The following is a 15640-nucleotide window of genomic DNA, read 5'->3' as shown; positions in this document are numbered from 1 at the left end:
GTTGAAAGGTTTGAGGTGTGCACAGTTTTCAACACCTCCCCGCCCTGGTCTCCCTGAAAAGGAAGTGCAGGAACTCAAGCCAAAAAACGGTCATTGCGCTTCATGGGCAGCTAAGTGGGATCATCAGGAGACCAGGACTGTAGGACATGCTCCATAGCACACAGTCCAGACACAGCCTACCTTAATTAGGTTCCTAGGATTGCTTGGTCTAGCTTTGCACTATTTCATAAATTCTAAAACTGTTAGCTGTTTAATTAATACTCTGTACTAAAAATGACCTCTATTTTCACCACATGCCAACCTGGGTACATAGTTCTTCTCTTCATCTTAACTTCCCATCTGCGTTCTCTGTTGGCACTCTCTTTCTTCCTTTGGCATAAGAAAGTCTATCTAAAAATGAAAGCATATTGTTTTCGTAACGGAGATAATTCTCAAGGAAAAAGGAAGATAGAATTCTAACTCTTTCTCTGTGCTTGGGTGGTATGTTACACTGATATGATCTAGATAATTACCCTGACAGATGAATACCTAGGATATGACATAGATATGTTTCGGTGCCCAATATTTAACTGTTTTAATTGATGAGATCCACCTTAAGCGATGAATCCCTGCAATCTGCTTTGTTTCCTTGGGCTCCCCAGTTGCACCACCCTTACAACCACAGCCGAAAGAATCAGGCTATGCCTGCGAAGAACAGAGTTAAGTCAATAGCTGCCAAGTTAGAAGTGTCAAATCTACAAAGCCGATGAAAGCGAAACCACACCGCGTAGCCGTAAATAAAATGTCAACCTGAAATTAATTAGACTGCAGCACATCTGACTTTGTGCCTGTATCTGCGAGACTTCAAAGCCCGCAGGCAGCGTTTGAAAGGAGCGGGGCGTGCTGGGAGGGGCGCATCAGCCTGAAGCCACGACAGGCAGAGAGAGCTGAACCGCCTGTGATGGCCATCCGCCTCCTGGCTGCTTGGGAAAGCTCTCCTGAGCCCTCTCACCCTGCTGCAGGGCACTGCGAGATGGCCTGCGTGGACCCAGACCCCGATAGCTGTTAGTGCAAAATGCGCGGCTGCTGCACAACAGACGCCTCTTCTCAAGTCACTGATTTTCTGCTTTGGGCTTCCTGAACTCACTCAGTTTTAAGGGGAGGAGAGCTGATAAGCCTCTCGCCTGGGCTCCTGTGCAGCATGGGCCATCACTTGTCATCCAGTTACCCTGGTGCTGAGCCCCACAGCTAGTCTTTGCATTTGTCTGCTGCTTATCCTCCAGAGAGTTATCTAGTCTTCTGTTGAAGGCAGCACAAAACAGAGACCTTTCCGATAATTTCTTTTAATACTGCGTTCTGACTTATTTTTTTTAAAAAAAGGAAGCTGTGTGTTTCATAACTAAAGCTGACCTAGCTTCATCCTCTAGCGACTGGCTCTTACTCTGCTGCTCTCTGCTAGAGGAGACAGCTGTTTCCTATCCAGTCTCCCACCCCCCTCAAAGGCATTTGCACACCCAGATCATCTCAGTCCTTCCAGATTATCTCAGTGTTCTTCCTAATAAACTGAAAAGATTGAGTCTTTAATTGGAAGGCGTTTTCTTCAGGATTTGATTAATTTTCTGTCTCTCTTTGGCTCCATTTCCATTATTTTAAACCTTTTTATTTAACAGGAGTACCAGCTTTGGGTGCTGTATTCAGATGCCCTCCTCACTGATGCTGTTTGAGCAGTAGCACTCTCCTTATCCCTACCTCTGCTTTCATTCCACCAATTGCATTAGCTAGTTTTGCCATAAATGTTACCCTGTAAACTCATCTTGAGCTGTTTTTGTGTATGACCTTTCAGTATGTAATCTACCCTCCCGCAGGTACAATTAGAATTCCTTCTTTTGCATTTTGCCGATTTATGATCTACTTTGCTTGAGTTATTCTAACTTAGCAAGTACCCCACATTGCTCCATACAACTGCACTGTCTATTTTTGTCATCACAGGAGTGACATATTTTCTCAGTAATGGTTTTATATTTATTTTGATGTCAACTAGGCGAGCACTGTACAGCACTGAGCCTTATACTAATCCCTTTGGAATGTCTCCAAATGCATTCCCACTCGGTGATGATTTTCTGTTGACAATTGCGTATCAAATCTGTCACTCAGCCAGTTCTTACTTCACTTAGCGTATGCTCTATTGTTATGAAGCAGAGATATTGTCTTGTAAAAGATCAAAGCTCCTAAATCATTAAAATTATCTTTATCCAAACCACAGAGGAAGAGATAAAATATGATTATTTTGTCACACCCATTTTCCATGGGTCAGGCATCAGTTGTATTCCTGACCTTTTGTCAGTCGTGCCCTTTACTCCTCATCCCAGCCAGGTTTAGTACAGCCTGTGGAACAGGAATCTGGCTTGTGTCTAGGGTAGGAAGGAGAAGGCTCCCAGTGGCCTTGAACAGGCCAGGGCAGCAGCTTCAAAATGAGTTGCAACAACCTTGTGCTACCTAAGACTGTGACTATGTCTCTTAAAGGTGGGGAATACATCTGTGAGCTAGCACTTGTGCAGCTTTCTTTAGACTCCGATTGGAGAACCTGTGAAAAAATAACAGTGAGATGTGAATCATTTCATTCGTCTCAGTGGGATGTTAATTGTTTCACACAGGTGACTTAGAGATTCATGTAGCTAATTTTTTCCCTGTTTCACTGGATTATTTGAATGTCTGAGGTAGGAAACTCTGTTAGATCATCTTACCCAGCAACAGACGCATTGCAGGCTCATTCTTTTCAATGCTTTATCCTGTGCTTTGTTCATCTGGAATTTAAGTGTCCCCAGCAGTGAGACTTACGCACTCCTTAGAAGGATGTTCCATGTCCTAGCCTGTATCCCTCGTGAAACATTAGGGATGAGACTGATAAAATGAATCAGTAATATGCCCATAGAAATTTTTATTCATATTTCCGGTGTTAATTAACTTTCTTTTACAGTTCTTAGTTACACTCCTGAGACCAGTTTCAACTTCGGTGTGACTCCCAGTAGTTTCTTGCACTTGCCGACAGCAGAGATTAATTTTTTTCATCTGTCTTTTGCTAACTGTCAAAAAAAGCTATTGAGGGGTCAGCAAGATGTAAGAAGCGCAGCTGTTGCCAGCAAAGAGGAAGGCAGGAGAAGACCTTCTGAAGGGAAAAGTGGTCAGTAAGGGAGGAGGAGAGTAAGTGGAGTATCTAGGGGTCAGGCTTCCATCAAATTCTCACTCCCTGAATAAGATTGTATGAATCAGACCTGCCTATCTGTAGGAAACTCTGGGAACTAATTAGCTCTATTGCCTGAATCTGTATCTGGTTTGCATTTATTTAGAAACAGGCAGGTGCAGGGGATGTGGGTATGCTAGGGCTGGTTTGTACCCCATCAGCTTCTCCTGTGTCAGTGAATACTTCATCTCCACACCCTCAGCGTTTTAGGAATAAATCGAGTGTTGTGGACTCACTGGGATAGCTCTTGGCTTCTGAAAAAAATTTTTAGGCTGTGCCGCCATGATTCTTAAAGATGTCTGTAATTTGCCCAGGTGGAGTCTAGGTTTTTGTCTTTTAAAGAGATCCTCGTCGTTTCGTTGTCCAAATTAGTAACCTGTTGGAGCATGCCACTGTTTCGGTGCACCCAGGCTTCATTTCCATGGGAAGAGAGAAACACGGAATAGCTGAGAAGAGTGTTTGCCCAGGCCTTATCCAAAGACCAATACAATGTGTGTGCGCCCAGGCTCAGGACCTAAAAACTATCTCAGTTTCCACAAATATCCTGCAGTCCCCCAGGCTAGTGTAGGCATTTACATGAGCCTGTAAGTAATTAGTGATTTTGTCCTGTATCACTGGTCTGGTTGAAGTGCTTAGGACTATCATGTGCTGTAAGGATGATGCTCTCAGCAACCCTTGCTGGCTGTGCCGTTGGATAGCACTACATGCTCAAAGTCTTACGAACACAGAAATTTGAGGGGAGATATTTATGCAGAGCAACAATTAACACAGTTAATTGCATTTATCTTTCATGCTGGCAGATCTGCCAACTGTCAGCTATTTCAGACTAACTCATCAGTTAGATGTCTTCACGTTGATAATTGATTCCTCAATTGTATGTGAAAAAATTCACACTTATTAGAGCTAGTTTGCGGTGCGTACCTTCTGGGTTTTCCCCTAGCGCTTTGGATCTGTTTTGTCTTAAATGAAGGTTAATCATTTCATTTCCTTGGGGGAGAATAAACTATGCTTCATTTTCTTTTACATTCTGGTAATTGCAGGAGGTTGCAGAACAAGTTGCAGGAGTTTAAATCTCCCGTCGTTCGTTCGTGGGAGCTGGAGCATTTCCTGCTCTCCTGCTGCCTAAGGTGCATATTCTTAGCCCCAAAGCTATGGATGCCAAGTGTTTTTGCTAAGGAACTCTGTGCCCTCAGCTGAAGCTGAAGTCAGTGAAAAGTGCCCTGGAGCAATGGGCACATCATACGTTTGACGTCAAAGTTAGAAAATTACTCATCCTAAATGTTCTTGTACGTTGAAGCCCACAGGCATCAATGCAGAGGCTGCCGAGCACCCTTCACTATCACCAGTGTTAATACCGGAGGCAACTGGAACCTTTCAGGATCTGGGTCTATATCTCACTGTAGTTAACAGAATTTTAAATGAACAGGGAGTGTGGAGAGAAGGAAACGAGCTAGCTCACACACTGAAAATATGGTAGAGACTCATCAAGCTGCTCACATAAAGTAGTCTGTGAGGAGGTAGGTGCTTCTCCACCTGAGCTACCTCCTTCTGCCAGTGATGAGGGATGCTGCTGGAGTCTTTCATGATACTGATATGAAGAAAAGTGTTGTGAGATCCCCAAATACTGTGATACCGTGAAGTAATTTTTGAGTAATTTTGGAGGATGGATCAGTGAGCCCTGACTAAATTATGGCCTTTTTTCCTTCCTGCCCTTGCTAATAGCTCTGCTCGCTATCTGATGTGACGTTGCAACTGTCCAGGGTCGTACCTTTGAGAGATCCTTACCCCAACAAGCTTCCTCATTTCCCCTCCCCTTGGCATCCTCTGACTCCTTTTCCTCCTGAGACCACGCACCATCCAATCTTGCTCCATTTTGCGCTTTACTGGGAACTGACATAACTGCAAACTGGAGGAGGAGTGCAAAAGCTCAGCCTGCCTCTGGGCTCCTCACCCCAGCTGTAGCAGCTCTCCAGCACCAGAAACAGAGGGGCGAAAGCAGAGAGGTGCACGAAAAGCACAAAGTGAAAGACAGCCTGGGATCATGGATGTCACAGTATTGTGGAGTCAGTGGCAAATAGCCAGAGAGGTCACTTGGTGTTGTGTGGGCTTTACAACCGCAGCACCACCAGGGCGTCTTGCCATGCCCATTTCTACTCTGCATTAGGCAAGGCAGACATACTCAAACATGCATGCACACAGATGTGCGTGAGTATGTGCCCACACACGCTTTACAGCCTTGGCTGACAGCACAAGTGTAAGCTCAAACCCTCTGGGCCCCATCCTGCAATGCAGGTGAGTACCTGCACGCAGGAGACCAGCCCCGCTGGTTCTGTTACGCTGCTTGTGTTAACGTTATTCCTGCTGGCGTGCGCACAAAAATTCATAGGACAGGGCCCAAACCAGTTAAAATTTCATGTTCATTGAAACACAGCTGTATTTAATTTTTGTTAGACAAAAATTAAAAGTTATTTTCAAAAATAGTAACAATAGAGCAACGAAGATAACATGAAATCATAAAGCCAGTCATGCAACACTGTCTAGTCCTTTGATATGGTAACTTGGTCACTGTCCAGGAGCTCAGGGCTCAGGGGCATGCTAGCAGCAAAGCAACTGTGTCATAAAATTAAAGATCATGACCTGTGTTGGCAGTGGCAGCACCATAAATTATTTAAAAGAGCAAACTTTAACAAACCTAATCTACTTCTCTTTTTTTTTTTTTTTTTTTTTTTTAAATTAGTTGTTTTTCCACTTTAGCTGTGAGTGGTGAAATTGAGTTAAGTGGTGTATTGTTTTTCTTTCTGGCAGATTTCAAAACCAGGCCACCAAGTCAACTGACCCATAGGAGAGTCCCCAGGGTTTTGTCCTTTAAGATTACACCTGGACTCATGCGTTAGTTTGGAATTTAAAGTTGTGGTCCTGCTTCAGCGTCACAGCTGCCAGATATGGGCAGGAACGGTCCCTTTATCCCTCTTGGGTTTTTGCTGCTGTAAAGTTTGAGTGTTGAACACCGGATGAGGATGTTGTCTAAGCAAAAGGGGGATTTCATTAAACATTAAAAAATGATAATGTTTGAGGTAGTATTAGAACTAGAGTCTGCCTCCACTTAAAATAAATAAATGAACCTGCAAAATTATATCTTGAGTTAATTGTCTAACCATAAGCAATAGGGGCCTGTAAGCTGTCAAATGAGTGATTCAATAACATGTTTGTGTGGCTGAGAAGATAATAAAGAAAAACCCCAGTATTGCCGTTTCATTAGACCTTGTAGGCTCATCCTCCTTTCACAATCATATAAATCAGGAGTAACTACACTTTAGTTATCCTGCTGTAAAAGCACTATTTTTCAGGCAGGAATTAGATGAATATATAAATTACTAACCCATTCCAAAGATCTGTGGATTAATTTCCATTTGCTGTTCCAGGCAGAACCTGCCTGCCAGTTGACCGACTGCTGTGTTGCTGGTTGGCACTGGAGTGAGAAAAGGAAAACAGTGGAAGCTTTGCCCCAGACTCTTGATGGGAACAGGAGCAGGTCCCTGGATGCTGCTTGCTCTTTTGGGGTTGCTGTTTGGATTGTTAGGTTATTTATTGCTGGTTTTCTCAAATAAGAGAAGGCAAATGGCTGTGTCTTTAAAGGTAAGGAGGCAGATGCATTCCTTATTGCTGTGAGTTTATGTATTTGCAGAAACGTGGAGCCCATGGCAGCCCTGGAGCCCCTGCAGTGTCACCTGTGGGGACGGCGTCCGGGAGCGCTCCAGAGAGTGCCTCACCTCCTCGCCGGCAAAACCAGGCTGTGCTGGATCACCGAGGGAGACTTCCTTGTGTTCACTGGAGGAGTGTTTGTGTACGTAGCTCTGCTGTCCTCTTCCCTGTGGTTGCATGTCTCCCCTGGAAAAAGCAAAGGGCCTGTTACCAGAAGGGCTTTGTAAAATGGAAGTATCTGATTTCTCCTTCAGTCATATTGATTGTGGGGGGGTGTCACGTTCCTGCAGTTGATGGAGTAGGGTGGGAGCCTACATGTGTTTGTAGGACAGCTGGAGATAGGGCTCCAAGGTGTAAGAAGATTTCTGAAACCTGTGGGTGCTATGGAAGGGGTTTAAAATCTCCAGCATGGCCAGGGAGCAGAGAAGGGCTGAAGGAGAGATCCTGGGGCTAGCAGAACATGTTCAGTACTGAAAGCCAAAGACCCCAGGCAGTGGAAACCTATTAAAAGAGGGCTGGTTCCAGCTGAGACCCACAGTGAGGTTCCCATTCTGGGAGTTTTGAGGTGGCAGTGCCAGGTCTCCCCCTGCTCCAGCCTGCCACTACTGTGGGCCAGTGACAGGGCAGACTGGCCAGTGCCGGTGGGTGGCCAGTGGGTACGGATACAAGAGACTTAAGTGTCCTGTAAGGTGAGAGGGGGTTACAGTAGCCACATGGCCGTGGTGAGGCTGGATGAGGCTGTGCCAGCCCCATAGCTGAGTGTTTGCAGCCATCATAAGGGGCAGAAGTGGCCCCTTTTAACAGGGCGCTGGTGCTTAGTCCATGCTAAACTTTCGCTTCTTGCAAACTCCCTGCTGGAAAGGAGGGTGCTGTCTCTGGAACTGGAGAGCTGCTACAGCAGGGCCAAGGGGCCCTAGAGGTCCATCTGCTCAGAAACGGGCTCATCTACAAGCTCCAGTCAATGCCTTCTGTCCCACAGGTGCCACAGGGGACAGGGATGGGGAGGGGAAGGTGCCCAGGGACTGTGCAAGCTCCTAAGCTCTCAGGATGTAATTTAGCAGATATTTTAAGCTATTGCAAAGTGAGCAATGCCTCACCCCTTGTTTTGGCTGCTTCTGTGAACTTTCTTGTGCTGGCAAAAGTGCTGTGTGGAGAACTGGAATGCAGCCACCTAAAGAACTGACAGTTTAGGAAAGTAGGGAGGTTGTTTCTCACACGGCCACTGAAAAGGGAAGGACAGGAGAGGGGGAGAATGTGTAGCTGGAGCAGGAAGACCACAGGACGACTTTTTAAATGGAGATGTTGGCTTGAACCAGCTTTAGGGTGTTTGTTGAATGAAGACCTCAGAAGTATACAGGCAGGACTGAAATGTATCGGGAGCACTCTAAGAAGTGGGTTGTGTTGAACAACGGGTCAGGCGAAGGGAAAATATTAAAAATTGTATTCTATCAAGTCAGATAGTGCACTTTGTCAGTGTTTGTGCAGCACTTGGGATGTTTAAACAGCTTGTTGTTAAACTGTCTGATGTTTTTAATGACTAGAAAATGCTGGCCATGTGGGTTTGCTTATATTGTAACGCTGCAAGTGTAAGCAGGGAGGAACAAGTCAAATGTTTAGGGCCCCAGCTTAAAACTGATTCCCTGCTCTAGGTCTGGTTGTCTTCTCTATGCCGAGCAGTCAGAATGCTGTGGGCAGTAATGCCACCAGCAAAATGCAGTGGGGTTGTTGGTATTTTTCTAAAGCTGATACTGAGCTGTGCTATTCCGCGCCTCCTGTTACCTGCCGGAGGGGTATGTCTGTAAGGACAGTATTTGGCTTGGCTCCTTGCTGGGCAATTTCACCCCACTCCTCTGGAGCTCTGAGGGCAGTCCCAGTGCAGAGAGCTCCCCAGAGGATGGTCCATGCATGTGGAGCATGTGCTGGACACGGGGTTTGTGCATGCACCCTGCTTTACATGCACAGAAGTGACAGGACTCTGGTGCTTCTCAGAGGTGTCACTCTTTCTCTGCAGGTGCGCAACTGTATAATGCATATGGTGGTTTCCAGAGATATCAGCCGTCCTGTGCCAGCCTGGTTAGAGATACAGCCTAACAGTACTCAGCAGGTCTGGACAACCCTCAGATTCTAGCGAGGTCTATGGGTTGATAAAGAGGGTTTATATATAGAAAACACAGATGCACAGGAGGCCTACATCTGCACCCATTGCCCTGGGATCATCTGGAGGAATTGCCTCGCTTCTCTCTTGCACGTGGTTTCTAATACTCCTGCTCCCATGTCAGGCAGCTTTCTTTACAGAATCACCTACATGATTTCATCTCATTGAATCCTAGGGTGCTTGAGAAGTGACTTGACACCGTGATATTACAGTGTTCATCTGCTGCCTGATCTCAAGCTGGGAGTGTCACTCTTCCCCACCCCCTGACTGTCTGCACCTTTCTGAAGCAGGCAAGCTTTTTTTTCAGCATAACTGTGTTTGCAGTCATTAGTCCAGCAGATGGAGCAAATGGCTGAATAAATGAAACCAGCACACAGCCTAGGGGCAGAGGTAGATGAGAAGGAGAGAGTGGCAAATCTATGCAACTAAGTCCTGTTTCAAACCTCGCCATTCCCTAGCTGTTAGCTTTCTACTCCAAACAATACAGCACAGTATCTGCATTACAGATAGAAAACGGAGTCTTTAGAAAATAACTGGACTGAGGGAAGGATGAGCAATGAAGGGATTGCTCCGCTGTGGTGGTACTGAACAGAGCAAATGCTGGTCCTGCCTTCTTCCCTGAGGTCAGCATGTTCACTCCCTGCTCAGGCCCCACAACAGCAGTGTTCCATGCTCTGGCTTGGTGGCATTGGGCTGAATGCAAGTTTTAGACATCCTCCAAAAAGGACTCAGCAGGCGGTGGTCTTGTTCTTTAAGCTGATGTCAAGCTCTCAGAGTGACATGAAGGTCAGAGTTAACCCAATGGCAGGATTTTTCAAAGGGCTTGGGACTGTCGGGTGGTCCTGAGTCAAAGAAACAGATCTCCTGCCCAGCGCAGCACCCTGCATGTCTGTTGTCATAGCAGCCTGAGACCTTCTGGTCTGTGTTCATCAGTGCATTTGTGCATCCTGCACAACTAATCGCCGTGCTACCAGCTTGCTGTGGAATGAGTATTATTCTGAATTATGGGAAGTACATGGTGTCTCCTTCTTGTTATTCTGCAGACGCATTTCCTATGCCTGGACAGTCACTGTGGTGCTGGCAGGAGCACCTGCCAAGTTTTACAACAGACTGTCTATCACTCTGATGGAAGGCTTTGGGTTCCGGATAAAGCTAGAGACTGGGACAGGGTTGTTAAGTGGTTCAGTCTGAGCTCACAGCTTTGTGGCCAGCTCTTGTCAACTACAACTGAGCAGCTTCATCCTCCGACGGCATTTTTGTGGCCTGACAGCTGACGTTTGGCCACAAGAAACTGGGGAGTGCTAACACACACTAAAATTAGCTGCTGCACCAAATCATCCACTTTCCACCGTGCTATATTCTGCTCAGGGTTGCATCTGAAATGCTAGAGACCTCATCCACAAAAAGAATTATTAATCTCTCATTGGTTCAGCCTTCTGTAATGAGGTGCAATGGGCAGGTGGAGGTTTAAATAGGGATGTGGAAAGCTCTGAGATGTTCACATTCCAGATTAGAATCATATAATATCTCAAGTTGGAAGGGACCCGTAAGGATCATAGAGTCCAGCTCCCTGTTCCTCGCAGGGCTACCTAAAATTAAACCACATGACTAAGACAATCTTCCAGATGCTCCTTGAACTCTGACAGGTTTGGTGCGGTGACTGCTTCCCTGGGGAGCCTGTTCCAGTGACTGACCACTACCTTAGTGAAGGAGGGCTGCAGGATATTCTTCCCTCTTTGAAGGCCCATCTCCAGTCCACAACAGAAAAGTGTCAATACTAGAATGCCAGGGGCATGAGAGCAGTGGCCTGCTCAGTTGGGAGCCTGCTGTAGTGGGGGAAGGTTTCAGCCTCTGGGGCTGTGACATCAGGCAGCAGTGGAAGATCCATCCTCAGAGGACTCCTTAGAAAAGATACACTGCCCATGCTAGTGCTGTCTCTCTGCTCTTCAGACTCACTGCAAATCTCACGCCTGCTTAAGATATCCTAAAAGTAAGTCTAAAGTGGTACCTGAAGTACTAATGTGGGTCGGGTTATTTTTTTCCCCTTTTACGGCACCTTTCACCAGAGGATCTTAATGTACTTCATAAAGGAGGACAAATAGTGTTATCCCATTTTACACGTATTTAGGAGTGCCTTAAGGAAATGGCGGAACAGGAAAAAGTAAAGATTACATTGAAAAGGTCCATGGGAGCCTTGGTGTAAAGTAAGTAGATCTGTTCCTGCCAGTTTGAAGTCATTGGTAGTAAGTCATCTCCAATGAGCAAATTTTAATGGCAGTTGGACAGCTTCCTGTACTGTATTAATTGGTTATTTTTTCTTTGCAGTAACGTATCCATCCTAAAATACCAAAGTGCTGATGGCAGTGCAACTCTGACAGACATGTGTGCTCTTTGTTACAGCTATCAGGCCTCCCACTCCACCTTCTGTCCAGCCAGGAGAGGACCAGAAAGCAAATAATATAGTCACCGTCACAGGTATCTCCCTATGCTTGTTCATCATCTTTGCCACTGTTCTCATCACCCTCTGGAGGAAGCTCTGTAGAGCTCAGAAGTGCAGCACTGCTGTCCGCCGAAACTCCGTCCATTCCCCCAGCTTCCGGAAAAACTCTGATGAGGAGAACATTTGCCAAGGCAACAAGCAGCGGGACAGTTTTGCCGAAGGAGGGGATGCCCCTGTTAACATTCCTCTGACTTACAGGCGAAGCCTCCAATTTGCCCAAGAAGATGATGCCTCTGGAAGCGAAAACTTTCAGCCAAACGCACAAAAAATAATCCCTCCGATTTTCAGCTACCGCCTGGCACAGCAGCAGCTGAAAGAGATGAAGAAGAAAGGGCTGACTGAGACCACCAAGGTGTACCATGTCTCTCAGAATCCCCTCACGGACACGGTTGTTGGTGCTACCACGATGCTTCCCCTGAGTGGGGAGAACCAAGAGGAGGCAGTGGCGAACAAATTTAGGATCAAATCTCCATTTCTGGACCAGCCAGCCAGTCAGCCCAAATTCCTGGGGGAAAGCTCTCACCCTAGGCTGGATTTTCCGTTCTCACAGGCCAATCCTGCCATGAGCCCTACTCAGACCTTAGTAAGAAGAGCTCATTTCAAGCACCAGGATAACAGAGGGGACTTACCCGAGAGGGGCTGTCACAGAAACCCGCAGTTTAGAAGAACAGCCAGTTTCCATGAAACCAAAAAGGCCAGGCCTTTCAGAGAGAGAAGTATGTCCACCCTCACCCCCCGACAGACTCCCCTCTACAACTCCAGGACCAGAACGTGGGACCAGGGTTTGGAGGACAGGACGCGGCCAAAATCGAGGAACACCAATCACACGTGTGAAAAGCTGGATCAGCCCCACAGCACTGTGCTGGGGTGCGAACCACAGGGCCACGGCACAAAGGGCCACCACAGGGCAGGTCCCCCGGTGAAGAAGCTAGACCTGATCACTGACCGCCAGCCTGCTGGTCAGGAGAAGGCAGCTGATAAGCCCGAGCTCAGCCGTAGTAAGAGGGGCCCTTCACCTAACCCCAGAGGTGCGTGGCGGAAGGAAGCGGGCTCGACTGGCAAGGATAATTCCCAGAGAGGCCCAGGCGTGAGCCCTGCCCAGTACCGAAGGGACAAGTGCCAGAGCTTCCCCTTGGACCCTGAGTTTGCCTTTTATGACAATACTACTTTTGGCTTAACGGAGGCAGAGCAGCAGATGATCGACCTCCCCGGGTATTTCGGCTCAAATGAAGAGGATGAAACAAGTACTTTAAGCATCGAGAAGCTGGTGATCTGAGTGACTCATTGCAGCCCTGCAGGAGGGGCGTGCACAGGAGAGGGTCTGCAGGGTCGGTTGGCTTCTGGTGGAAGGGGCAGCAGGAACTGCATTACCTCTGCACAGAGCAGGAGGGAATAATGCCCCAAGTCTGGCTTCTGGGAACACATTCCTTTCTAATTACTGGAAAGTGCTTCCGTGTAATTATTTTTTGTATGTATGTGTGTACAATACACACAGAATACCCTGGGAAAGCACATGTTAGTGAAGGTGTGACGCAGGAATAGCCAACAGATTTTATTGTGTAAAGCAGTCACGTTTGGTGCGTCATGCATGATGAATGCCACTGATCTAGCCTTTCTCACCTTGTGGACCATGTACTAGTAGATTATGATATCCTAAAGCATCTATTGTCCAGTATCCTAGACCATCTGTCCTAATTAGTGGATCATTGGCCATTTAGAAAACATAAACGTCAAGTTGCGAGCAGTTTTCATTGTTTTTCTGGTAGTTGTTATTGAACTGTGTTGATTCGTCATTTGTAGTTGCTCAAATAAGTCATATGGTGGTGTTTTTTTTAGCTGGTTGCATGAAAGTGCAAACAATTGATGCTGAATACTTGGACTGAACTTAAAATTGAGGAGGTGTTTTTCATCATTCAAGACTTTGATATTTTCTGTCTGCCAATATTTATGTTAAGAAAACAGTAATGTGCAAATATTTGCGGGAGATTAGTAGAAAAGGCATGATGCTGGGAGGGCAGAGAAAATTGATCATCAAATTTTAGTCCTCACAGAAATGTTAAGGCAGCATTGAAGCATCGGTAAAAGACAGTGAGAGAATTTTTGAATCACCCATCTTTTCTGTAATCATCTTTGCCTTTATTAAACTTTTAAAAAATGTAAATAACTGACAATAATACTACTACAGCAAGCTCAAAATAAATTATGAACAAAACCAGTGAACAACAGATTTATTTGATGAATACCTGTTTTGCGGACAAAAAGAAAAAATAAAGTGGCTTGACATCTGGTGATTCCTGGAGAATCATGGTGAAGTACAAAAGTTACATTGTTTTGGTTTTTTTTGTTGTGCTTTAAAACCAGAGATCACAGTTTGGTGATTACACACTGCTGCAAGTATTCAGAGCTGGGTTGAAACCCCAATTAACAACCGAGACAGAGCTCAGGCCAGTGAGAATGACTCAGAGACTTTGCTTGCCATTTGTTAGGATAACCGTCTCTTCAGGGAGTTTGCAAAGACCAAGGGAATGCTATTGGGCAAAAACAAGAAAAGAGGAGGTGCTGCCCATGGAGGATGGAGTGAAAGGAGATAGCTTCAGGCAAAGGACTGTCAGTCTTAAAACAACTCCGCCATAAGGAGCCCAACCCTACATGCCCTATAGCCTGCCTTGTGGGTGTGAGGGAAAAACTAGCATGTGCTCAGTTCTCTGGCTATCTCTCAACACTGGCTTTCTGACCAGAAAGATAGATTTCACAGGGCCACACTTTTTTTTCCCTCCAAACCAACTATTTTGAAGGAAGAGCAGCATCACTGTGCATTAGCCAGTTACCAGTGGCACCCCACTGAAGTATCCAAAGCATATGCACAGGTAACTTGACAGGCACACAGCAACAGGACTTGCTGTGACAGCCTAGGAGGAGCAAGACACTCGGCATTTGGCTGCCAGAACGAAACCCCGCCATTTGAATGGCCTTTTTTTGATGGGTAACATTTCGCAGCTGCTGCTGGAGCACCAGATCTGACTCGCAGGGTGATGCGAACTCCCTCTTTCCCAGGAGCTGTGCCAGCACACTGCATTGTCGGCATTCAGCCCTTTGGCCCAGCGTGGCTTTAGTACCAGCTATGCATTCCCATAAACCATCAACTTGAAATGCTGTTTAAAGCATTTGAGAACATGTCCACACTTGAAGAGTGATCCAAAGCTAATCAAATGTGATGAGTCTTTAAATTGACTTAAATGAGCTGGAAATCAGAGCTCTGAAGCAATTGCAGCTCAGGTTACTTACCACCCCTGTACTAAGGTAAACTCCACAGTGTCAAGAACATTTGCCCTGAAGCAGTGATCTGTCAGCGCTGGAGCTACAGGGCTACAATATTTACAGCTTCCATGAGCCTCTCAGCACGGGAGGCCCTGGAGAAACAGGAGATCAAATGTACAGCACAGCAACATTCAGCAAGCAGTCTCCTAACCCTCAGTGGGAGTGATCTGAGCTTGGCAGTAGCCTTCAGATCAAATAAGTTCTTAGCTAGTGGCATTTTACCCTGTTTATTAAGGTAAAGAGACTTCTGAAACACTTCCTGGGGTTTGCTGTGGGAGTTGCAGGGTCCTACACAAAGCCCTGTGACCTCTGCATCTCCAAGGGGGTTCCCTGCGTGGCAGAGGAGGGGGACCCTCACTCTTAAGCCAGATGCTGCTTCCTGAAACCTTGTCTCGGGGTCGAACTGTGTTCAGAACAGCTACTGTAATGCACTACATGTACTTAGGTACATCTTGCATCTAAGGCAGCAAGGCAGACCCCTTCCCTCCCAGCCTGTCAGATCTTGGTCCCTTTCTCTCTCAGAGAAAGAGAAAAAAAAGCACCTTCACATATTCATGCTGGCTGAAGGCAGTCCAAATATAATGCCTGCCTCTCCATATTAACATAGAAGGGGGAAGAGGCTCTGTACTCTGGGCTTTACATCACTTACTGCACACTCACTGGGGAGCTGGACTGGGTAACAGTTGTCTGACCAAGCCTTGTGGACTTTTATTTCCAGCTTGATGCTCTATTATCAGATGGCTTA

General features: G+C 46.3%; 1 protein-coding gene across 3 annotated transcripts in view; it reads left to right on the top strand.

Moving 5' to 3' along the window:
- The window catches only part of THSD1 (thrombospondin type 1 domain containing 1), a 28166-nt gene extending 14364 nt beyond the window's left edge, over positions 1-13802 (top strand). For 2 of the 3 annotated variants that reach the window (XM_056329308.1, XM_056329307.1), the window contains exons 4-5: positions 6906-7064; positions 11478-13802. In XM_056329308.1, the coding sequence (XP_056185283.1) occupies positions 6906-7064; positions 11478-12853 (1535 nt within the window). In that variant the 3' untranslated portion in view covers positions 12854-13802. The remainder of the gene's footprint in view (positions 1-6905; positions 7065-11477) is intronic. The other variant, XM_056329309.1, reaches the window with a different exon arrangement.
- Positions 13803-15640: the final 1838 nt, after the last annotated feature.

Source organism: Falco biarmicus, chromosome 2 (assembly GCF_023638135.1).
Source record: "Falco biarmicus isolate bFalBia1 chromosome 2, bFalBia1.pri, whole genome shotgun sequence".
In the NCBI taxonomy this organism is placed as follows: Eukaryota; Metazoa; Chordata; class Aves; order Falconiformes; family Falconidae; genus Falco; species Falco biarmicus.
This window is presented reverse-complemented; position numbering and strand designations above follow the sequence as displayed.